Source organism: Tamandua tetradactyla, chromosome 22, assembly GCF_023851605.1.
Source record: "Tamandua tetradactyla isolate mTamTet1 chromosome 22, mTamTet1.pri, whole genome shotgun sequence".
NCBI classification, from domain to species: domain Eukaryota; kingdom Metazoa; phylum Chordata; class Mammalia; order Pilosa; family Myrmecophagidae; genus Tamandua; species Tamandua tetradactyla.
The window spans coordinates 22,263,829-22,287,283 of NC_135348.1; the positions used below are offsets into that span (position 1 = coordinate 22,263,829).

The following is a 23,455-nucleotide window of genomic DNA, read 5'->3' on the forward strand; positions in this document are numbered from 1 at the left end:
GTGATCTCTCCCAAGATGTTGGAATTTCCTTGTTGAGAGTGGTTTGGGTTTTTCCCTGCTCCTTCTCCCCCAGAGGAAAGAAAATACAAATGCCATTTGTGCCCCTATGCTGCTAAGTGCCGTGCAAACCTGAACCAGCACTTGACTGTCCATTCTGTGAAGCTGGTGAGTACTGACACCGAGGACATTGTCAGCGCCGTCACCTCTGAAGGCAGTGATGGGAAGAAACACCCTTATTATTACAGGTGAGTTGTGGATGGAATGCTCTAGTCCAGATTTCTCAAACTGCTTGCTTGAAAACCCTCTACCTGTCTGCTGGGAACATATGTTAACAAGGTCCTTTTTCTCAATCATGATGCTGACCTTCATTTTTAATATTTTCTTTGCTTAAATTGAACCCTATAGTTGCCCTGACTCCTCTTTTGGCTTAGGTGGCCCTAGTAGAATTAATTGAAAGAGAAATGGTCTTGGAGATGGCTCTCTGGGGTGGCAGCATGCTGGAGATTATTAGTGTTTAGATCTGTTCAGCTGGCGAGCTCTCAGCTTTGTAACTCAGCACCTGTCTGCTTCCTCAGACTTGTAGGTAGGAAAAATAAGAATGCTAAGGAAATACCCCAGAAAGCATTTCATATCTTCCCTTGGCTGTGTTGTCCTTTAGTACCTGGAGTTTTCATTTTTTTCTTCCATATTCAACCATGAGTCAGTATTCAGTTTAGGTCTTATAAAATCCCAAGGTTCAGGCTCTCTCCCAAATCTTGCCTTAGAGATACACCATACAGTTTGGTGGAGACTTGCTTTTGCATGAAATGTTTCCGTGGAAGGGGGGGATCCCATCAGGTATTGTCACAGATGTGGCTGGCTCTTGCTCGAGTGCGGTACAGCAATCTGAGGATGCTTTCGTTCCTACACGGGAAGGTTTCCAGAACCAGAGAGAGACCTGGTGGGGCAAACATACTCTCTGGGTTTATCCATGTACCAGCACCACTAAGCATCTTGGCATGGCCGCACTGCATCTCTTTGCCCAGTGGAATCAGTGAGGTGATGTGCAACATCTGGAATCTGTAGTTTTTAATTAACTTTATGATTATTTAGCATCATTATAGCATGTATGGGATTGTCACATTATGCCGGCACTTAATCTGTTTGGCATGGTGACCACTTCAGAGGCATACCAGCGAGCAGATGAATTTTCTAATGCAGAGCCATTTTGTAGGCAGAAAAAATGTTTATAAAATTCTGGTTGTCTGTGTGTACCACTTATAAATGGGTAGCCCACATTTAGGAGCATTTAATACTGTTCTCCCCACCCCTCTTTTCTTTCCTTCTCTCAAATAGTTGTCATGTGTGTGGATTTGAGACTGAGCTCAATGTCCAGTTTGTCAGCCACATGTCACTGCACGTAGACAAGGAGCAGTGGATGTTTTCGATCTGCTGCACTGCCTGCGACTTCGTCACCATGGAGGAAGCAGAGATAAAGGCTCATATTGGCACCAAACACACAGGTGACCATTCCTGGCCATTCCTCTAGGCCCATCTCTCCCTTCTCTCCTCCATCCTCTGCAGCACTTTAAGAGTGCCTGGGCCTCTCATCTACATGAGACATTGACATACATTTCCTTCCTTGGAAGAAAGGGCTTTCCCAGGGTAGGTGCACTGTGTTTCCTTTTAGACATAAAGCCATTGCCAGGCCCAGGTCGTACCTTGCTAATCTGAAAGACTCATAGGCACAGATGCAGTTGAGAGGTGCTGAGCCGTTTGTTGGTTCTACAACATGGTCCTCTTCCTCATTGTTATAAGCAATGCTTGTGAAACTCTTGCTGTGTCCCAGCCTTGTGCCTTTATGTGCTATATCTCATTTAAGCCTAATGACAGCTTTCTAAGGTAAAGACTATTATATCCCACTATGCAGGGGGAGAAACCAAGGTCGTAGCAGAAGTGAGGTCATTTCTTCCAGGTCTCACAACTAAGATGTGACTGCAGATGCTCGGACCAGAACAGCTTCTACTCCAGAGCCTATTTTTCTGTATCATTGCTGTTCTGACAATCCCCGGGCACACTGACCATTTAATAGCAGTTTGGAACTTCCTCTTTTTCTTTTCCAGGGCTCTGTGCCCTGAGTTCCTGTCCTGTAAAACTGCAACCCTGACCCCCTGCAAAATGATGCATGGCACATCAGTTCCGGGGCCAAGAAAACCAGGTTCTCCTTAAACAATTGGATCATTCTCTAGGCTGTAGCCAAGACTTTGTCAGCGCCCTCCTTTCACTTGAGACTCTTGGCCATTCTACGATGTTAACATTTTGATTCACGTTGCCATTATACTCTCGCAAGTGATGGTTACAAATGACCCCAGCATGGAGTCATTAGGCTGGGATGAGGAGAGCTCCACTGCCTTCACCGAGCCTCCCCATGCAGAGCTGATGGCCAGCCCCGGGGTTGGGTCAGCCCCTCCCATCATCCCTGCTTGAAGGGTTCCGGAAGGGGAATTTCCCTGACAGTTGTGCTACGACACACAGAGCCCAGAAGATTTATCTGGGTTTTGCTGGCCGCTTTGGCTCCACGGTGCCAACAGCAATAAGAGCTTGTTTTTGTCGGTAAATTGAGCAGATATGACTTGGAGGTCTGTGGAGAGCCATCACGCTGAGTGAGAAGGTGCCGTGCCTGCAGTCAGATGTCTGGCTGTAACCACATTAGCACCGGGGGCAGCAGGTGAGCTGGGAAATGCACATTGAAGACAAATTAAATTCAACATTCCTGGAGTGGCTAATAGAGGAAAAGGCCAGGTTCTCTTCCATTTCCACTCACTTTTCAGGCATTCTTTTTTTTTTTCCTTTCTATTACATCCCCTATTCCTCTAAACCTCTGCTCCAAGGAAAAACATTCCTTCCTCCTCTCCCAGCTGCATCACCCTCTCTACCTCCTACTTTAAGGAAACCATAGAAAGCATAATGACTTAAACCTAATTGTCATCTCTGGAAACTTCAAATTTACTAACAACTAATACACACTCACCTCCTGATTGCCACAGCGAACACAGCAAAGAACCTATTCTCTCTGAGGTGACTTAGCTCCTTGTCTAGCTGGAAAGAAAGTTCTAGTTTGTTAGTATAAAGATCCAAGGGTCAAATGCATTTAAGAAGTTTCTCTTTAATGCAGTAGAACCTTTAATGTTATTAGGGAATGTGGTCAGAACCTATTTTATAAGCCAGAGGTTGGCAAACTTTTTTTAAGTGCCAAATAGTAAGTATTTTGGACTTTTGAGTCATACAGTTTCTGTACAAATACTAAACTTCACATAGTATCATGCAGTATCCAGAGACAACGTGTGCATGAATAGGCATGGCAGTGTTCGAATAAAACTTGATTTATGAAAACAGAAAGCCAGGTTTGGCCTAAGCACTACAGTTTGCTGATTGCTGTTATAAGTTCATAGTCTCACAGCAAGGGTTTCCTGTGTTTAGTTGATGTTAGTGTTTGAATTTGACCCAAAATATAGCATTCTAAATAAGTTAATGAGCTGAATTATTGCAGAGTTATGAGATATAAAGCAATATTTATATCCTATATAATGCATATAACAGTATATATTTCCAAGAACAAGGAGCTCAGCTAAGTCACTGCTGTTCCTCCAGCACATAAAACAGTAGTGCACAGTGTGAGCAAAGAGATGTCCATTCAATGGATGACCTTATGTGTGCAAGCTCGTCTACCCACATGTTACTCAGACATGGCCCTGGCCTTAAAACTTAGAGTATATTAACATATCTACATAATCTGTGTGGAAGGCATTACTTGATGTGGAGGAAAACACACAGTAAATTCTAGATCTGGGTGCTGGACCTAGTGTTCCCATCAGTAGCACTGTGAACGCAGGAACTCGTTTAACTTCTCTGGTTCTACCGTTGTCCTTTTCTTTGACTTGAGTACTCTAAAAATCTGCAGTGCTTTCTTGTTACCTACGTGAAGTTGTGATCTGCAGTATGTTCTTTAATTGTCACAGAAAATTTTTATTTAGACTCCCACTTAATTCACAGCTTTCCTCAGGCTTGCTTCTGGTCACTCTTAACCGGGATGCAGTGGTGAATGGAGTGCTAAGGTGGCTGAAGAGCTGTCCTCTGTTTAGGTATTTCTTCCTAGTGGTCCCTCCTTATCCCCTTTCTCCCACTCCTTGTCCCTGCAAAGAACATCAGAAAAGGAGAGTTAGTCCCCCTGGTACTTGCGAATTCTTCAGTGCTAACTTTGCTGCATTTTTTAAATGTTGCTATGGATGGCATTGAGAAATTTGAATAGCTATTTGGAAAATATGATCATTAATATTTCATCTCTTGGGCGGGCCATGGTGCCTCAGCGGGTAAGAATGCTTGCCTGCCATGCCCGAGGACCCAGGTACGATTCCCGGTGCCTGCCCATGTAAAAAAAAAAAAAAAAAAAAATATATATATATATATATTTCATCTCACATGAACACCAAAATAAGTTCTAGGTGAATTACAGAATCCCTGTTAACAATCAGCCCCAGAAAAAGCTAGAAGAAAATAGAATTTTCTCAACATGATAGAGTGAGAATTTGTAAAATCTTAAGTGGTATAAGAAATCATAAAGGAAAAGATTGAGAGATTTGATACATTAAAAAATCATCTGCCAAAAAAAAAGAGAAGAAAAACAAAAACAAAAAAGTCTGAAAAATGTTTGTAAAAATGATAAAAGGTATTTATTACCTTTTGTTATTACTACATAGAAATTTGTATAGCTTGGTAAGAAAAATTTCAGGCCTGTAACTGAAGAATTTGCAGAGTATGAATAGTCAGTTCATAGTAATCACAAAGCATAAGGAAAAATATTCGATCCCACTAGCAATAGAATTAAAATTCGAAGAGTGGCATACATTTCGCCTATTAGGAGAACGTTTTATTGTATTATCCACTGTTGCTGAGATGGTACTGATACTCATAGGTTGCTGTGTCTTTGCAAAATGATAGAAACATTTTGGAAACTAATTGGGCAGTATATACCAAAAATCTTCAAAATGTAATATATCCTTTGACCCAGTAGTCCCACTTCAAATAATTAACCCATAGGGAAAATATTTCAACCCGTACTATATTAATTTTAACTTAAAATTTACTTTTAAGGAAATATTTAATAGAGTATGATAAGCCCAATCCGTGGAAATAGTACTATCATTTAAAAAGATTACTTCATAAATATTTTTAAGTGTCACCTATGTGCCAGGCACATAGTACATAAAACAGCATGGAAAAATACACAATGCTGGTAACGATAATAATATATTCTTCTATAATGCTTGCCATGTAACAGGTATTATTCGTGGTGCTTTACATATAAAACTCATTTAATCCTCGCAACCATATAAGGCAGGTGCTGATATTGTACCCATTATAGAGATGAGGTAACTGAGGCACAGTCCTGTACCTTGTCCAAGGTGCAATTCAAACCCAGGCATCCTGCAACTCAAGTCCTTATTCTAAACCTCTGTGCAAGTAATGGGAACAATTAAAAATAGATACATTTTTAAAAATGAAAAGAAGCACGCCAAAATATAATGGTGTTTGTACTGAGACAGTAAGATGATTGGTGATTTTTCTTATGGTTTCAATTTCTTCATTTCAAATTATGAAATACCTAGCTTTTTGAAAAAAGTTTTCATCCACTGGCTATCCTAATGCATGAGGACGCATTCATTACCTGTGCACAGGTGTCCTTCACCAAGAATCTCTGTGATGCTGCAGGTCAACGGCCGCTTCAATGAGTCAGCCTTGAATTTAGTTGGTAAGGCGCCCCTGGCTCACTCCCTACAGATACAGCAAAAGAAAACAAGGCTAGAACGCACAGAAGGCTGTTTGAGCTAAGGATTACAAATTGAGCAAACTAGGCTATTTTTCCGTGCTGTATTATAGAATGCATATATAAATTTACTAATTTAGGTGGCTCTGCCCAGTACCTTAATGCTGAGGGCACTTGAATCTGTTCTTAAAGACAGCAGTTAAAATTAATGTGTCTTAATGCTGAAAACTGATTTAAAATAATCACATATTATCTTCCTGGTAAGACGAATCTTAGAAGATGGATTTGGGGAAGCAATAGTAGGGATTCAGGCCTCTAGCTAAAAATGTCCCTTTTGTCTACAAAATGTGACTAAACTGGTTAAATATTTAGATAAAGGTACTAACTTTTATTATGGTACTAACTTTAGCATAGTTTCGTTGTCTCAAGAGAGGACCATCATAAAAGTATATTTCCTCCCTCCTCATGTGTGGAGTGACGTGCTCTCTGCCCAGAAACCTAGTTTGATTCTTATAGGAAGAAGATTTGAAAAATTGTGAACTGAAGTAAGAGTTGTCTACCCTGGTCATAAATGCAGTCCTGATAGGAACAGGATTTGAGAATATTATAAGCAGTATGTATTTTTTTCCGTATTCTTTTTGAAAGCTTTTTTAATTGCACAAGTAATGCTTCATCACTGTAGAAAAATTTGAATGCCAAATAAAAAACACAAATGCAATGCCAAAAATTCCACACCGTAGGTACAACCCAGTATGATAACTTTGTTTGTTTCCAAACTTTTTACGCCTACTTTCAGTGTATGATTATTTTTTTATTTTTTATTTTTTCTGCACGGGCAGGCACCGGGAATCGAGCCTGGGTCCCCGGCATGGCAGGCAAGAACTCTGCCTGCTGAGACACCATGGTCCACCCGTGAGCCACCATGGCCTGCCCACGATTTGTTTTTCAATCTCCAAAAAAATGTTAGTTCCTAGAGTTTACTATCACTAGGATGCTCAGGTTATTTGGAAGGAACTGAAAGAACAGTCTCCCTATATCTTCTAACCTAACTTAGTCCACAGGGGGTTCTACCCCTCAGTTTGGGGAGAATTGTCCTCTTAACAACATTGAGTCTTTTGCCCCATGATCTTGGTATAGCTCTCCAGTTGTTTTGATGGTTTATAATATATGATTTTATCACAGTATGGCTTCAAGTGATGCTGTACCACTTCACATGTAGCATGAGAACCTTACCATATTATACTTCCATATCTCCCCTCATGGTTTTTACGCTATTGTTGTCATATATTTTATTTATGTGTTATAAATTCTGCAGTACATTGTTATTTTCATAGATGCAAAGTTACTTTTGTTTGATGTCTTTTAAAGAGGTTCAAGTGATCATAAAAATCATACATTCCCCCTGTAGTTATCACTTCATCTGCTGTTCATTTTTTTGCTTGTAGATCCATGTTTATATCAGGTGTCACTTTCTATCTGCCTAAAGACTTCTTTTAAGATTTCTTATAATGCAGATCTGCTGAGTGATTTTCAGATTTTTTAAATTTTGCCCTCATTTTGGAAAGCTGTTTTCACTGAATACAGAATTTCAGTTTGACACCTTTTTCTTTCAGTACTTTGAAGATGTGCTCCATTGTCTTATCACTCGTATTGTTTCTAATGAGAAATCTGCTGTTGGCCTTTTCTTTGCTCCTATGCACATGTGTCTTTTTCTCTTTGGCTACTTTTAAGATTTCCCTTTATCACCAATTTTGAACAATTGTATTATGATGTCTCTTGTTGTCATTATTTTCTTTGTGTTTCTTGTGCAGGGGATTCATTAAGATTCTCGGATCTATGTGTTTTACAGTTTTCCTCAAACTTGGAAATTTTTTACCGTTTCAAATAGCTTTTCTACCCTGCCATTCCCAGATACTTCGATTAAACTTATATTGAACTGACTGAAGATGTCCTACAACGCACTGATCCTCTTTTCTTTTGGTGGGATTCTTTTATCTGTTTCATTTTAGGTAATTTCCATTGCTATTATCTTTAATTTCACTCATCTTTTCTTCTACCATATCTAATCTGTTGGTAATCTCACTCAGTGTATTTTTTCATCCCAGGTGTTGTTATTTTCATCTATAGAAATCTGATCTGGGTCTTTTTTAATATATCTTCTGTGGGTGTCTACTTAACTTTTTGAACATTTGGAGTACAGTTATAACTTTTTAATGTCCTTGTGTGCAAAGTCCAACATCTATGTCAATTTGGGAATGGCTTTGATTAGTTAAGTATTGTCTACATTTTGGGATGTGTTTTCTTGCTTCTTTGTGTGCCCAATAACGTTTGCTTGGATGTCAGACATTGTCATTTTACCTCATCAGTTGCTAGATATTTTTCATTCCTATAAATATTCTTTACCTTTGTTCTAGGATGCAGTTAAGCAGCTTGGGAATGTAGATCCTTTCATGAAACGTTTGTGTTTTTAATAATTTTATGATTTGTTAGGAAGGGCCAGAGCAATGCTCCAACTTGGGCTAATAAGTACCCACTTCTAAAAGATCTTCCTGGGTTTTCTAGCCAATGCCTCATGAATTATGAGTTTTTCCAATTTGGCTAATGGAAACAGAGACTGTTTCCAGCCCTATGTAAATGCCAGGGACTGTTTTCTAAGCCATTAATTTGGATTTATTCCTAGACTTTGGTAATTTCAACATATGTGTGTTCTGATCTGTACTCTGCTGAATACTCAAGGGGACCTTCTATAGGTCTCTGGAGTTCTTTCTCTGTGCTGCTCTCTTCTCTCTGGTACTCTGTCCTGCAAAATCTAGCCGTGTTGTTTCCCCAGACCCTCAGCTCTATGTCTTCAGCTCAGGGAATCTGCTGGACTCCACCTGGGTTCCCCCTCCCTAGAAAACTTCTCAAGGCGGTAAACTGGGCAGTCCCAGGACTCACCTCTTTTGTTGCTTCCTGTCTCTGAGGGATCATTCTTCATTGCCTAATGTCCAGCGTTGTGAAAACCATTATTTGGTATATCAGGTCTGATTCTTTTCATTGTTTGGGTAGGGAGGGTAAGTCCAATCCCTGATATTCCATCTCGGGCAGAAGCAGAACTCTCCTCACACTGGATTTTAATGGGCTGTTGACTTGTTTACTCCTGGCTTTGAAGTTAGAGGGAACAGTTCAGTCCATCTGCACTGATGAAGAACGTGGGCTCAGCTGGGCTCAAATGAGTACTTCACCACTTCCTGGCCATGTGACTAGGCCAGGTTAGCATCTCAGCACCTCCATTCCCTCATATAAAGTAGGGACGATAAGGTGGGCAACAGTACTCAGAGGCAGAGTTCTTACCTGCCATCCTGGAGACCCGGATTCGATTCCCAGTGCCTGCCCATGTTAAACAAACAAACAAACATAGGGATGCTAATAGTGGTGCCTCATGGCTTAGGAAGATACGATGAGGTGATGCATTGAAAGCATTCATACAGTTCCTGGGAGTTGGTCACATGCTCAGAACATTTTAACTATTATTTTCCTTTTATTATTATTGTTGTAAGTTCTCAGTAAACATTTGTTGAATGAATTCCTGCCCGCTCTTGGCCCCAGATACCATGAGTGTCGTCTCTGTGGGTGCACTGGGATCTGGGATCCCCGTGGGTGCCGTGGAGGAACTGGGAACCTCAGCCGGTGCTCCCTGAAGGACACCCACCCACTCCCCCCATCCGGTGGATTTCGTCTCTGGAGTAAGCAGACCTGGGTTATCTTTTTTCCTTTAGGGGAAGACAGGAAGACCCCCAGCGAATCCAATAGCCCCTCTTCATCCTCCCTCTCAGCTCTGAGTGATTCGGCCAACAGCAAAGACGATTCAGACAGCTCCCAGAAAAACAAGGTCGGGGGCAACCTGCTCGTCATCTCGGTCGTGCCTGGGAACCAGTCTTCACTGAATAGTGAGGACAAGCCAGAGAAAGGTAAGGGAGGAGGTGGCTATGGCCTGCTCAACCGCCCTACTCTCGGGTGACCCGGTTTTGAGAATAAGCCCTATATCCAGATGTGGGTTGGAAGTGTGGGGAGGGTGACATTGACTCTGCAGCTTTACGTTCAGTTCCTTTCAGTGTGGAGATGCAGGCGATGGTGGCTGGAGGGGGGCAGGCAGGGGGAGGAAATAGCCGAGAGGGTAGAAGTGGGTAGGAGATTCCTCTGCCCCATGCACCTCTACACCCAGCTTCGGTCCTTTCAGGGTTCGAATGCGTTTTTTGCAACTTTGTCTGCAAGACGAAGAACATGTTTGAGCGCCATCTGCAGATACACCTCATCACCCGGATGTTTGAGTGTGACGTGTGCCACAAGTTCATGAAGACCCCCGAACAGCTGCTGGAGCATAAGAAATGCCACACTGTCCCCACCGGTGGGCTCAAGTAAGGAAAGCAAGTACATAACCTTTTACTGTGTTGTTATTAAACACCCTTTCCCTGTCCCTGTTCCCGTCCCCTCCCCTGAAGGTTTGGGGGCCTTGGAGATGGGGAGCTTGGTGTAAGGGGAGACAGTCAGGCACCTCTGCTACCTTTAGCTGGATATGGATTAGACCTGTCCCCCAGGGCGTCAGTGGAAGTTCTCAGTGGGAGAATCCTTTTCACAGGTAACCTGGGATTCAGGGAAGGGAAGAAGATGTGTTGGATCAGCTCAGCCTAAAAGCATAGAATCATCCTACACTGCTGGAGTTTTGGTCCAATTTCATTTGAATGGACCCAAGGGTTAATGTCCCCACGTGTAAATCATTACACTGTCACTGCAATTCACTGCCCTCTTTTTTTAGGTAATTTGCCCTATGTCTTTTAAATAAGCATTACAGCCACAGAACCCCGTCTTCACCCCACCACAAAAATCAGAGCATTGGCAGTTGAAACAGGCAGGAGGCAACATGTTCATGCAAAGATCATGTGCCTCGTATCTCCCTGTATGTATTTCTTATATGTTCCCAGGTCCTGTCATTGGGATCTCCTTGATTTAGCCTTCACGAGATCTGACACTTCCAGCCACACGCTATTCCCAGGTTCCAAAGACCTCAACAATGCACATCATCATTAACCAATATTTGCAAGTGGCCAACTGGTCCCCAGTGAGACCAGTCAGTTATTATCAAACTTAACGCATGCCTGGTGTGATAATAGGTGCTAAAGGGCAAACGAGGAATAAAACACAATTCCCACCCTCAGGAAATATATGTCCTAGCACGATTAGAATTTAATCTTCTCAGTGATTCAGAAATCAGAATCCCCGATCACAGGACCCGTAGTGTCTAGTAAAGAGAAAGAATCACATGTCATCAGGCACAGAAAGACACATAATGCTATCTTCAAGGCATAATTCTTAATTTGTAGCTAAAACGATAATGTCATTAAACGAATGGAAAATTACATTGTATTTAATACCGGGGTGGGGGAGGCTTTTGTTTTAAAACACTTTCATCTTTGACACTCCCAACCTGCCAGGGAGGTGGCAGGGCCCTCCTGATGGATGGGGACAGCCCCACAAGGACCCTGGGGTGCCACGTGGCAGGTCAGCACAAGATCAGCTCCCCTGGGCTCCCGCCTGGTTGGGGTTGGGGCAGGGGAGTGGGGGGAGGGGGGTGCTCCTCAAAAACTTGTCTAGACAGAAGAGTAAGGGAAAAGCACCTTTTTTTCCCCCACTTTTAAGGGCACTTAGGTGGGAGAGGGAAGGTTTCCGAAAGGAGATGGTGAAGGGGGCGGGGGTATAATCCAAGAAACCCAGTTAAAGGGAAATGCCTAGCTAGAGCTTATTGGGAATGTGATTTGGTTTGTTCCCCCTGTCCCTTTCTAAATATTTGTGTATACTTAAAAAAAAAAAGATATTTTTTTTTCCTGTGATTGGACTAGTGCTCATTGCCTCCCCGGTAGCCCAGTCACACGCATTCACTTTTTGGCACCTGCCAGTCGTGGCTCTGCCCGTGGTAGCCTTTCCTCAGAGACCTAAGAAATCCCGAGCCTCTGAACCTGCGGGGAGAATGCACAATGAACTCGGATGCTTTTGCTGGAACAGACACTTCCCGTGCAGTGCTAATCATCCCCTGTGTAATAGTTTATGTTCTAGGATGGCCAAGTAGAAGAATACTTTGAAAAAATTGATAATGCCTTCTGGCTATACAGTGAGTCTTTGTTTTGTTTTGTTTTATTTTTTTTTTGTTTTGTTTCGTTTCATTTTCCTTTGCCATTTCAGAGAATTAATTTGCCTGAGAGAGTGTCTTTAATCTAAGTAACGGGAGCACGGAAAACCCTTAGCACTTTGCCTGAGCAGTGAAAGAAACCCTGAGCTGTGGGTCACAGAAATGTCCTTAAAGTGAAACAGACTGCAGATGTCTCGATTGCTTTTCTGTGATGGAACTGCTTGTACTCTATATCCTGTTCATAATGCAGATCAAATAAGATTATACTATTATTTTTCTTTTGCCGTAGCTCAGGACAGTGGTGAGTTTCAGACTCCTCTAGGTAAGGCCCAGCTTGGCGTAGGGGTTGTGTGTGCACCTGACCTGGGAATGGGCTTTATATTTCTCTCGTGTGCACTCTTCTGTGAGCTGAGGTTCAAAGGCTGAAGGCGAGCTTGGCGCTGAGGAGGCAGTGCCCGGTGCACTGGAGTGTGTTGGACTCTGCTGAACACCTCTCCAAACCCTCAGGGGATAGTCCACTCTGGGTCCCTGCCCTGCGGGTGCCAAAGACGAGTAGAGACAGCCACCTTTGCATTTGCATTCTTTTTGTAAAGAGAGCAAACACTGTACAGTATTCATACAGCCCACTGACTCGAGCACGGCAGCTCCCACCTGAGAGAAGCTCAGATTTTGTCAACACTCCCTCACCACTCCTCCTAGCCCTTCTGGGCCGCCGGGGTGGGGTTGGTGGCAGCGTATCCTCACCGTAGAGGAGGGAGAAACCGAGGCACAGACAGGCCTGGGCTCTGACCCAGGGTATCCAGCTAGAGCCCAAACAGGTGATGAATCTGGGACTAAAATATGCCCTTCCAGTATCTACCTAAATTACATGTAGAGACTACTCAGTTTCTCACTATTTCCTGAGTGCCATGTGCTCTCCCAAGCACTGTAGAGAACCCGGAAGAAATGGAAGATACGCTCCTGCCCTCTGAAAATTTATGATCCTGTTGGATGATCATTATGTGTTTGATGTAATAAGTAATAATGTCTTCAAGCTCCTTAGAGCAGTTGTCTCCCTCGCTCCTTATCCAACTGTTAGTAGATGGGCTGGCGGGTGTGCTTCCTTCTCCCCCATGCCCGGGACATAATAAATACTCATCCTCCTTTCCTGATGGAGAACAAGTGCTTTAAGAAATAGACCTTGCAAGGGTACACACACACACACACACACACACACACACACATGCATGCACACACTCTCTCTTTTACACAGAGACACCCACCCAGAGGCCTTCTCATCCTAACAGCCCTTTAATAAGCACGACTCTGCCCCCTGACTTTCTGTTTGCTGGAGGTAGCTCTCCCCCTATAAGCTGTTCTTTAAAACCTCTTAGCCTTTCTGCGTGTGCTTGGTGTGGTGCATGAAAAGTCGATTCTTTGTGTTGCTCCCGTTTCGAGGGGAGGTCCTGAGGTTTAGACCTCGGCCATGTGCGGTTGGGAGTGGGGAGGGCTCCGAGGGCACGGGAAGGGGGGTGGAGGGGAGCGGCAGCTTATTTATTCCTCGCCCTTTCTCTGCTCCCCCTCCTGAGGGCTGGCGATGGCTTGTCCAGCCAGGAGTCCCAGAACGGGTTTTGAGGGTGCCTGGTCCCAGAGCGCCCCCTCAGCCGGGACTGCAGTGGCAGCGGTGCAAAGTCAAAGAGGGCCGTCTTAGCCCCCCACGAGAGGCGGCAGGGCCGGGCTGGGCAGGGGCAGGCCAGGCCTCGGAGTTTGGAGGGCGGCGCGAGGCGGGGAGCAGCCCGGTGGCCGCGGACCCTCCCCAGCTGAACCTCCCTCTCGTTGCTTTCCCTCCCCCCCCCCCCCGCCCCCGGCAGGTGCCCATTCTGCATTTATTCCACCAACCGCCCCGCCGCCATGGAGTGCCACCTCAAGACCCACTACAAGATGGAGTACAAGTGCCGCATCTGCCAGACGGTGAAGGCCAACCAGCTGGAGCTGGAGACGCACACCCGGGAGCACCGCCTCGGCAACCACTACAAGTGCGACCAGTGCGGCTACCTGTCCAAGACCGCCAACAAGCTCATCGAGCACGTGCGCGTCCACACCGGGGAGCGGCCCTTCCACTGTGACCAGTGCAGCTACAGCTGCAAGCGCAAGGACAATCTCAACCTGCACAAGAAGCTGAAGCACGCCCCACGCCAGACCTTCAGCTGCGAAGAGTGCCTGTTCAAGACCACACACCCTTTCGTCTTCAGCCGCCACGTCAAGAAGCACCAGAGTGGGGACTGCCCTGAGGAGAACAAGAAGGGCCTGTGTCCGGCCCCCAAGGACCCAGCTGGCGCCGGGGCCCCACTCCTGGTCGTCGGGAGCTCCCGGAATCTCTTGTCTCCCCTGTCTGTCATGTCCGCCTCCCAGGCTCTGCAGACGGTGGCTCTGTCAGCTGCCCACGGCGGTGGCTCAGAGCCCAACCTGGCACTCAAGGCTTTGGCCTTCAACGGCTCCCCCTTGCGCTTCGACAAGTATCGGAACTCGGATTTTGCCCATCTCATTCCCTTGACAATGTTATACCCCAAGAACCACTTGGATTTCACATTCCACCCTCCGCGACCTCAGACTGCGCCTCCCAGCATCCCCTCACCCAAACACTCCTTCCTCGCCTATCTGGGACTAAGAGAAAGAGCAGAGACTGTCTGAGGACAGCCTGTGTTCTGTACCAAAAACAAAGAGACAAAACAAAACAAAACAAAAAACCCACAAAACTTAAACACAACCCCAGCAGGTGTATGTTGCTGCAAAACCTACAGACCCCCCGACGGGTCTGAAACACGTGTACTGTATATCTTTAGTAATGACTAGAGGATTGGCTCTGTGTGTATACCTATTGCATTGACATGAAAGCTGCTTTATTCAATCTTCAGAGAGGTGACCTACTGCATACTTCTACCTTCAGAGGCATGCCTCCCCAGCCACCCACTCCCACTCGCACCCCTTCTCCATACTTTTATCTCAAAGGAATTTTGTCTTGTTAAACCCTAAAGAGAGTGTCCTTAATAGCAATCAGCACTTGTAAGATTATATACCGGTGCATTTTGTTTTCTGTCGGGTGAATGGGGTGCGTGGGCGTTGGTGGATTCCAAAAGAGGAAGCCGTGTGTCCTGTGCCATGTCACGTCTCTCGCACTGTCTTCGTGCTGGCTTTTTTCACCACGACGAACATTCTTTTCCCTCCTGGGTTGTGGTTCATCCACTACGGTCTCTTCCTGGGCTCCTTGAACACCTTTCCCTCTCAATGTTATGGCTACAGAGTGGTTAGGGGCTGATGCTTAGTTGATGAAGGAATGGTAGACATCAGCAGCGCTGCTTGAGGTTTCAGACAGAGTGCTGGCAACCTCAAGCTCAGACCTTCTTTGGTCACGAAGAAGCCGGGAAGCCGGTGACCATTCTGGAAGAAATATCTCGCAGCGCTGTGGATAACATCACAAAACGTAAAGGTGTGTGTGTCCACACGTAGACGATGTGCATGGTACACACGTGTGCACTGCATCATTTTATAAGGGCAGATTATATATATATAGATATATATATATATATATAGAAGATGTATCAATTCAGTGGTGACCATTTATTAGCAGGTAAAAAAAATTGAGTGAAAGATACTATGGTTGCTAAATCTAGCCAAGGAGATTAAAAGAGGGTTTGGATAAATTCTGGGTATAAATGCTCAGACTAAAAAAAAAAAAAAAAGAAGCGGCAGTTTTGCACAGTGCTTTGGTCTTGCACTAGTTTTTGTTTCTCCTCTGCAGAAAAAAAAAAGTAAAATGAAAGGGAGAAAATGTACCTTTTATATGGAATGAGTAGACTCTATGTTTGAAAATTTAGTCACAACCTCTTTGACACATAACAACAAAAAAGGTGCTGTTTAGTCCTACAGTTCTGGTGTATGCCCCTGAGAAGTTTCGATTGTGTCTGCAGATCCTCTGGCTATAGCGGCATCTTCCACGTTATTAGTAATTCTGTATCCCGTTTTGTTAACGCCTGGTAGAAGTAACCTGCTAGGAGGCTAACTTTATACATATTTAAAGCTCTTATTTTGTGGTCATTAAAATGGCAACTTAAGTGCAGCACTTTATTGCAGCAGGAAGCGGGGCCCTTTGCTAAACTTAAAAGGCAATGGGTGATTTCAAAAAGAAAAAAAAATAAAATCTATGGCGGAATATGTTAATTGCCTTTTATTTTTAAGACAGCAGAATTTCCAGTATGAAACAGACTGAAAGAGCAGGAAGAAACGTGCTTTGTATAATAATGGGAAATTTGGAATATCGAAGTCTATATATTATTTATCTATCGAAGAACTGATGTACAGGAAGAACGCTTTCTTACTGTGTTGCTGTTTTCCATCATGTGTTATCCTAGGATTGGGATTCTTTTTTTCATCTGTCTCGTCGGGGAGGGAGATAAAAGCATCCTTCCTTTTTTCCTCCTCTAGTCAGTGGAAAGCCCCCTCTAAATGAGTACAGTTCACCAGGAAGCCAGGAGACTGTACTGTCTGCCCGCCTCACCCCTTTGTCCTCGGTGCCCATCCTCCATCCTCCAGACCTAGCCGTGGATGCCACTTCCCCTCGCCAGCCAGCCGTGGATGGGAGCCTGTTTACACGAAGGAGATGTCACAGGGCAGGGAGACGGAGCCAGCTAGGACGCTTGCGCCCCCTCAGCCATTCTCCTACAGAGACCATCGTCCTCAGCCATGTTCAAAACGTTGTCCAGCCTCGCCACGCCAGTGTCTCCGTTCAAAACACTACAGGCAGTTATGGACGATACACTCCAAGCAAACCGGGCTTACAGATGGTTGTGTTGTTTGTTTTTTTTTTTTGGTTTTTTTGTAAAGTAATGTCTTTATCCCCATATAATGGAGAATGTGCCACTAGGCTAATAATGTGCTTTCAGAAGTACAAGTTCAGTGATGACAGCAAAAGCGGACTGCGGTGACCCCACAGAGAAAAGGCGAATCACACAGAAGCACCCAAGCAGGGTAAAAACCTGAAAGGGCGGCCTTGACAATTAGGACTCCGGGTTTTATGGCATGCCACTTGTGCAATAGGAGATCCTAGGGATGAAACTTCCTAAGAGCAAAAGGGGGTGATGGATGGAGACGTTGAATGCTCAGACGCCGTGCATTATTACACTGCTTGCCACTGAACTTGTATTTGAATGACTTAGTAATGCTTAATGTAATTGGGCAACTTTTTTAGCACTTTGGAAAGAGTCATCAATCTTTCTGGTAAATTATAAAAGTTTTCTGAGTGAGAAAAGGTGTGTTTGGAGTTTGTTTGACTTTTTATATTATTATTATTATTGTTATTAATAAAGAAAAAATATACAGCATTTTTCAGACTCCACCTAGACAACATGTATCCCTGAATTTGGTTTGCAGCTTGAGTCTCAGGGAAGGATGTATTCCATAGATATCCTTTCCGTGCAAAACACTAACATCTTTGGGAAATTCGCCTACCGACTAACTTCAATTCTGTGTTCACTATGCATTCTTCGATGAAGGCTAGCTTATTTTTCCATGTAGTAATGCAGTTAGAGTTCTCAGCACTTTCTTCTATCCTTTTTTAATGCCTCATATTATGTTCAGATGATCATACTGTCAAGGTTTGTGTACATTACTGAAAATTTGTATTGTATAAAGCTTTTTTGCATTACAAGGCTGTACAGGGTCATTTTGACAGTAACTGGTATATTCCTTTGCATCTTATGTTGCATTGCCAATTTCTAGTGTATCCAGTTTGGAAGTATAATATACTCTAATTAAAAAAAAAAAAAGGTTGGCTATCCTCTTGGTTTTTTTTTTTTTTTCCTTTCTTGGTTGGCATCCTTGACTACTTGTTTGTCTTAGGGTTTTATTTGTCTTGCTTTGTTCTGCTTTTTTTTCCTTTTCAGTGTATTTTAATCAGGTTTAGGAAATGTCCACTACTAATTATAACCCTTATAAAATGCAAGTTTTAAGAGCCCTGGTTATAACACAAATTGTTGATATGTTAATAGCATTAAGTTGTAAGCATGTCCATCATTCAGTGCAATTGCAGGCAACTCCTTTCTGAAATTAGTGATATTTACAGCACTTCACCAGCCTTTCCCTCCCCTGCTTGACCTCATTCTATTGACCCCATAGCCAGAGGGGAGAAGAGACAAATGAATAAATTCCATGTATCTTTGAAGTTGGGCAACTGAGATTTTAATGAGGGGAAAAAATAGTATGCATTGCAAGCTGAATAATAGTCTATCCAAATGTAAGTAATAGTTCACTATTTAAGTGGAGGTACCAGAGAGAGAAATGGAGTCCAAAAAGGGAGGTGAAAAGCACACTCAGTTAAAACGATATGCTTAAAAATCCATTGTTTAAAGCTTTCTATTTGCATTCTTCCCCATGCATCTGGTCCTTTTTTCCTTTTTCTTTGCTGTGTATGCTGTATGGCGGGGGTCACATTTCATCCTTTTTCCGTGTGAGTATCCTTTATTGCAGCACCATTTGTTGAATTCTTTTTTTGGTTTTTGTTTGGTTTTCATTTGTTTGTTTTGCTTTTTTGTTTGTTTGTGGGAAGTGCATGGGCCGGGACTCCAACCCGGGTCTCCCACATGGCAGGCGAGAATTCTACCACTGAACCACCCCACGAATCTGGTTCTTGATGAAAATATATAAAGCAGCAAAACAATGTTTTGCCTGGTTCACAACTTGTACACTTATAATATCCTTTGCTTATTTTAAGAAACTGTGAACCACTGCACATGAACATTAAAAAAAATCAAATTTACTTTTTCAAAGATAAGATCATGTGGGAAAATCTACTTTGAAACTGATCCATCACTAACAAGAAAGATACTCTTTTGCCCTTCATTTTTTCATCTAATAGCTATGATAGATAATTGAATCAAAATCTTTCACTTGATACAAATACGAGTCTCTGTTAAAGGGTGTCTGGTATTTATTCAAAATATTAACATATATTTGACGACTTCGATTTTTTGCTAACACACCAGGCAGGTGTGGCTTCTAATTTTGTATACATTTTTTCTTTCCTCAAACTCCACTAGGACCTCACATTTTCCCTGTGGTTGAGAATAGCCAGAAATATAAAGAAAATAATCATCAGTTTGGGAATTGTTTGCCCTGAAATGGAATTCCAGTGACTTTGAGGGGTGGACTGGGGTAGAAGCCCTTCCTGACAGCAGCCGATGCTGCCTGGGAACCTGAGAACCTCAGCACGTGCAGGTCGGGAGGTGGCCCTTGTTCGAATCTTATCCAAGGTCGCAGATACTTTTCCTTGTATTCACGTTACATAAGTACATTTTAAGCTAAGACTCGAGGCCGTGGTTTATATGATGTGTCAGCAGCTAATTGGCTCCATTTGGTGGCCACCAACAAACTGCATGGGCGTTTCACAGAACAGCAGCGCTGAAAACAAGGAGAAAGGGCAAGGCTTGGTGAGCACGAGTTTCTCCTTCCCCACGCCCAGAAGTGCCTTGCACCTGCCAAAGCGCGTATGGGGCTTGTCAACAGTTTGAAGGGGAAGCAATTGCAAAAACACAGAAAATTGTCACCTCGGTTTCAACTCACAGAAATAAAGAACCAAGAGGAGCTCGTGAGAGTAGAGAGGGAAGGAAGGGAACAGTGGCTAAGTGGTTTTGTACATGCTTCCAGAAGACAGAGAATGTAAAACTGGAATCCCTTCCAATAGCAGCTTAGAACTGTGTTAAAACTGTCAGATAGTGGGCGATGCGATGGTGGCTCAGCGGCAGAGTTCTCGCCTGCCGCGCCAGAGACCCGGGTTTGATTCCCAGTGCCTGCCCATTTAAAAAAAAAAAAAAAAGGAAAACTGGGATAGAGAGTAACCATTTGTTCTAGTTTGCTAGCTGCTGGAATGCAATATACCAGAAACGGAATGGCTTTTAAAAAGGGGAATTTAATAATTTGCTAGTTTACAGTTCTAAGGCTGAGAAAATGTTCCAATTACAAGTCAATAGAAATGTCATCCAAGGAAGGATACCTTGGTTTAAGAAGGCTGATGAAGTTCAGGGTTTCACTCTCAAGTGAGAAGGCACATGGCGAACACAGTCAGGACTTCTCCCTCAGCTGGAAGGGCATATGGCTGACACGGCGTCATCTGCTGGCTTCTTGTTTCATGAAGCTCCCCGGGAGGCATTTTCCTTCTTCATCTCCAAAGCGCTGGCTGCTTCGTGGAGCTACAACATTCTCTGCTCTCTCTGAATCTCCTTCATTCTCCAAAATGTTTCTTCTTTTATAGGACTTCAGAAACCAATCAAGACCCACCCGAATGAGTGGAGACATGTCGTCACCTAATCCGGTTTAACAACCACTCTCGATTGCGTCACATCTCCAGGGAGATGATCTAATTACAGTTTCAAACATACAGTATTGAATAGGGATTATTCTGCCTTAATGAAATGGGATTTTGATGAAAACATGGCTTTTCTAAGGGACATACATCCTTTCAAACCATCACATCATTCAAACTCCATTCAAGCTGTAAAATGACACTGCTATGGTTCTTACTTACATGAATCCCTCATAATAGAAGAGGATCACACAAAAGTGAGATTTATTTTTGTTGGTAACTATAATTAACTAAACAAGCAAATGCCCATAAGGCAGGCCCTGGTGTAAAGGAAGTACAGAGACTGCAGGGACTGGGGAGCCCCATTTTTCCCCTATCCAAGGTCTGCATTATTAAGACTTCCTCTTCTTTATGAGGTGGTAGATCTCCAGTCTTTTGATAGCTGGACCTGTAACATTGGAAAATGCAAATCCTGCTGACAATGGTAGAAGCTGCAAAAGGGAGAAGGAACACCAATTGCTGTATCCTTTTGGACTTCCTTTTCAATACAGTAAGGTGAATATTAGTTCATTCTTGGTTCCCAATAGAATTATAGACCTATTGTAGAGAATCAAGCTCAATTCACACTTCAAAATTAACTCCTCCCAAGCCCTTCTCTACACATGGCTTCATACCCTGTTTAGCGAGAATATCAATAATTGGCTGCATATAAATGTTTTCCAACCATGAGGGACATTCCCATGGAGTCAGACTACCTGGTTTGAAGCCTGGCTCTGACACAAACTAAGGGTGTGTGTTTTAGTTTGCAATGCCACCTGAATGCAACATGCCAGAAATGGAATGGCTTTTATGAAGGGGATTTATTAAGTTACAAGTTTACAGTTCTAATGCCTTGAAAATGTCCAAAACACGACATCCAGAGAAAGATACTTTAACTCCAAAGAAAGTCCACTGTCTCTCACATGAGAAGGTACACGGTTGGTGTCTGCTGACCCTTGTTCCTGGTTCCCTTGCTTCCAGCTTCTGCTTCCAGGGGCTTCCTCTCTTAAGTGTCCGTGGGTCCTGACTTAGCTCCTCCAGGGCAAAACTCTGGGTTTATTCTCTTATGTTAGCATCTCATGGAAAGTCACATGGTAGCATCTGCTGGGCTTTGGTTCCTGTTTAGCTTCTGTAGGTTCTCTCAACTCCTGGTGTCTCCTGGGGCTTCTGCATTCCCAAACATCCGCATCTCTGTTGGCTCTCTCAGCATCTCCAAATATTACCACCTTTGAAAGGACTCCAGTAAACTAATCAAGACCCCCTTGAATAAGCTGGGTCAATCTCCATCTAATCAAAAGGTTATGCCCATAATCGAGTGGGTCAATCTCCATGGAAACAATGTAATCAAAGGTTTTCACCCTAAACAATAGGTCTGCCACCACAAAATTGGATTAGAAAAAGAAGATGGCTTTTCTGGGGTACATAACTGTTTGAAACTAGCACAGTGTAGTGATTCTGGCTTAACAGGCATCTTATCCAAACAGAAGTTGATCTGGATGATCTCTAAAATGTTTTTTCACCCTAATATACTTTAATTCTATGATGCTTTTTAATAAAAAAAAAAGTTAGCTTTTTGAAGCAGAAGTGATTCTGAGGCAGTTATGGCAAGATGATACCTCTGTTTTCAAATCAAAACAGGCTCAGGGAGCAAAACAATAATTAAACATATTTTTCAGCCCATTTCAGGGTTTGGGAGGTCTAAAATTTTCCTCTTCTCTTTAAAAGTTAAACACCATGCTTAGCTTGCCTGCAGTCATCTTGAGACTAACTTAAACATAATTTACCAAACTTGGGCAAATGATGAGTTAGATGAGTTAGTAGTTAGCAGTAGGGGTATGAGTAGGCATTTCTCTAGCTCTATCCCCCTCCTTTTCCTATCACCTGCCTGCTTCCACCTCCTGCAGGTGAATAGCGCAATTGAGAAGCACTGAGCTCTCTGCCTTTCAAATGTTAAGTTTTCCGTAGAAGCGCAAACTGAGTGGTTCCTTTTAACAGGCACAATGAAAGAGAGGTTAGTGTTAATGAAATGAAAAAACATACAAAATATTTTTATCCTGACAACTGTTTAGAAAAATGTCATCCAAGAACTCTAGGCATGTTGTGAAAGTTAGCTCCTAGATACTTCCACTGAATGCAAAGTCTCCATTCATGTACTTACAGAGACACAAGGAAGTGACCAATTAGTTCCATCACCAAACAAGTAAAGCAGAGAGAATATACACCCAGCTAGGACCAAGGAATGGTACCCAGCCATCCTCTGGCCTAAATATACGGCACCACCCAAATCATCCAGGAAAGGTGAATATCTTTCAGATCTTAAAGATGCTTAGAAAGGAGACACCATCGCTTGACTTCAGAGTTCCAACTTTATATTTTAATTACAATTTTAGTCAGTGGTGCACAGACTTTTCATATGTATTATAAAGGGCTACCAGGACCCCTGTGCCTTCACATACACTTCACACTTCAAAACAGAAGGTCTGCATGATCTATTTAAGATCCTGAAAGAGAAAGACTTCTAGCCAAGAATTCTGTACCCAGCCAAATTGTCCTTCAAAAGTGAGGGAGAGATTAAACTTTTCACAGACAAACAAATGCTGAGAGAATCTGTCAACAAGAGACTGGCCCTACAAGAAATACTAAAGGAAGTTTGCTGGCTGAAAAAAAAAAGATAGGCGATGGAGGTCTGGAGGAAGGTACAGAATTGAAGAGTTCCAGTGAGGGTAACTTAAAGGATGAAAAGAGAGAGAGGAAAAAGAATATATAGATCTGACAAATAGAATCCAAAGGATAAGAGGGTGGATTCAAGAAATGCCTTTTTCAGTAATAACTTTGAATGTTAACGGACTAAACTTACCAATTAAAAGATACACATTGGCAGCATGTATTAAGAAATAGAAGCCAGATATATGCTTCTTACAAGAAACTCATCTTAAACACAAGGATACAAATAGATTGACAGTGAAGGGATGGAAAAAGATGTTCCACATAAGCTATAACCAAAAGAAAGTAGGACTAGCTACACTGACACCAGAACAAAATAGACTTCAAATGTAAAGACATCAAAAGACAAAGAAGGACACTATATTTTAATAAAAGGGATGATTCACCAAGAAGA

The 23,455-nt window shown here is 43.1% G+C and overlaps 2 protein-coding genes across 8 annotated transcripts in view; one reads left to right on the top strand and one right to left on the bottom strand.

The window, feature by feature from the left end:
• The window catches only part of ZNF827 (zinc finger protein 827), a 171,875-nt gene extending 154,081 nt beyond the window's left edge, over positions 1-17,794 (top strand). Inside the window, exons 10-15 of one of the 3 annotated variants that reach the window (XM_077139895.1) lie at positions 74-245; positions 1,336-1,502; positions 9,562-9,753; positions 10,023-10,200; positions 12,256-12,288; positions 13,817-13,920. In XM_077139895.1, coding sequence (XP_076996010.1) covers positions 74-245; positions 1,336-1,502; positions 9,562-9,753; positions 10,023-10,200; positions 12,256-12,271 — 725 coding nt within the window. In that variant the 3' untranslated portion in view covers positions 12,272-12,288; positions 13,817-13,920. Of the gene's footprint in view, positions 1-73; positions 246-1,335; positions 1,503-9,561; positions 9,754-10,022; positions 10,201-11,881; positions 11,949-12,255; positions 12,289-13,816 lie in introns of all 3 variants that reach the window. The other 2 variants (XM_077139894.1, XM_077139893.1) reach the window with 2 other exon arrangements.
• Positions 3,610-23,455, bottom strand: part of C22H4orf51 (chromosome 22 C4orf51 homolog) — a 114,535-nt gene continuing 94,689 nt past the window's right edge. Inside the window, exons 6-7 of one of the 5 annotated variants that reach the window (XR_013167475.1) lie at positions 5,705-5,811; positions 3,610-4,172 (exon numbers count right to left, since the gene is read on the bottom strand). Coding sequence is in view for 4 of the 5 variants with exons in the window: in XM_077139898.1 (XP_076996013.1) it covers positions 19,293-19,397 (105 nt within the window). In the remaining variant the exon portion in view is untranslated. Of the gene's footprint in view, positions 4,173-5,704; positions 5,812-18,765; positions 19,398-20,564; positions 20,790-23,455 lie in introns of those variants that run through there. The other 4 variants (XM_077139901.1, XM_077139898.1, XM_077139899.1 and 1 more) reach the window with 4 other exon arrangements.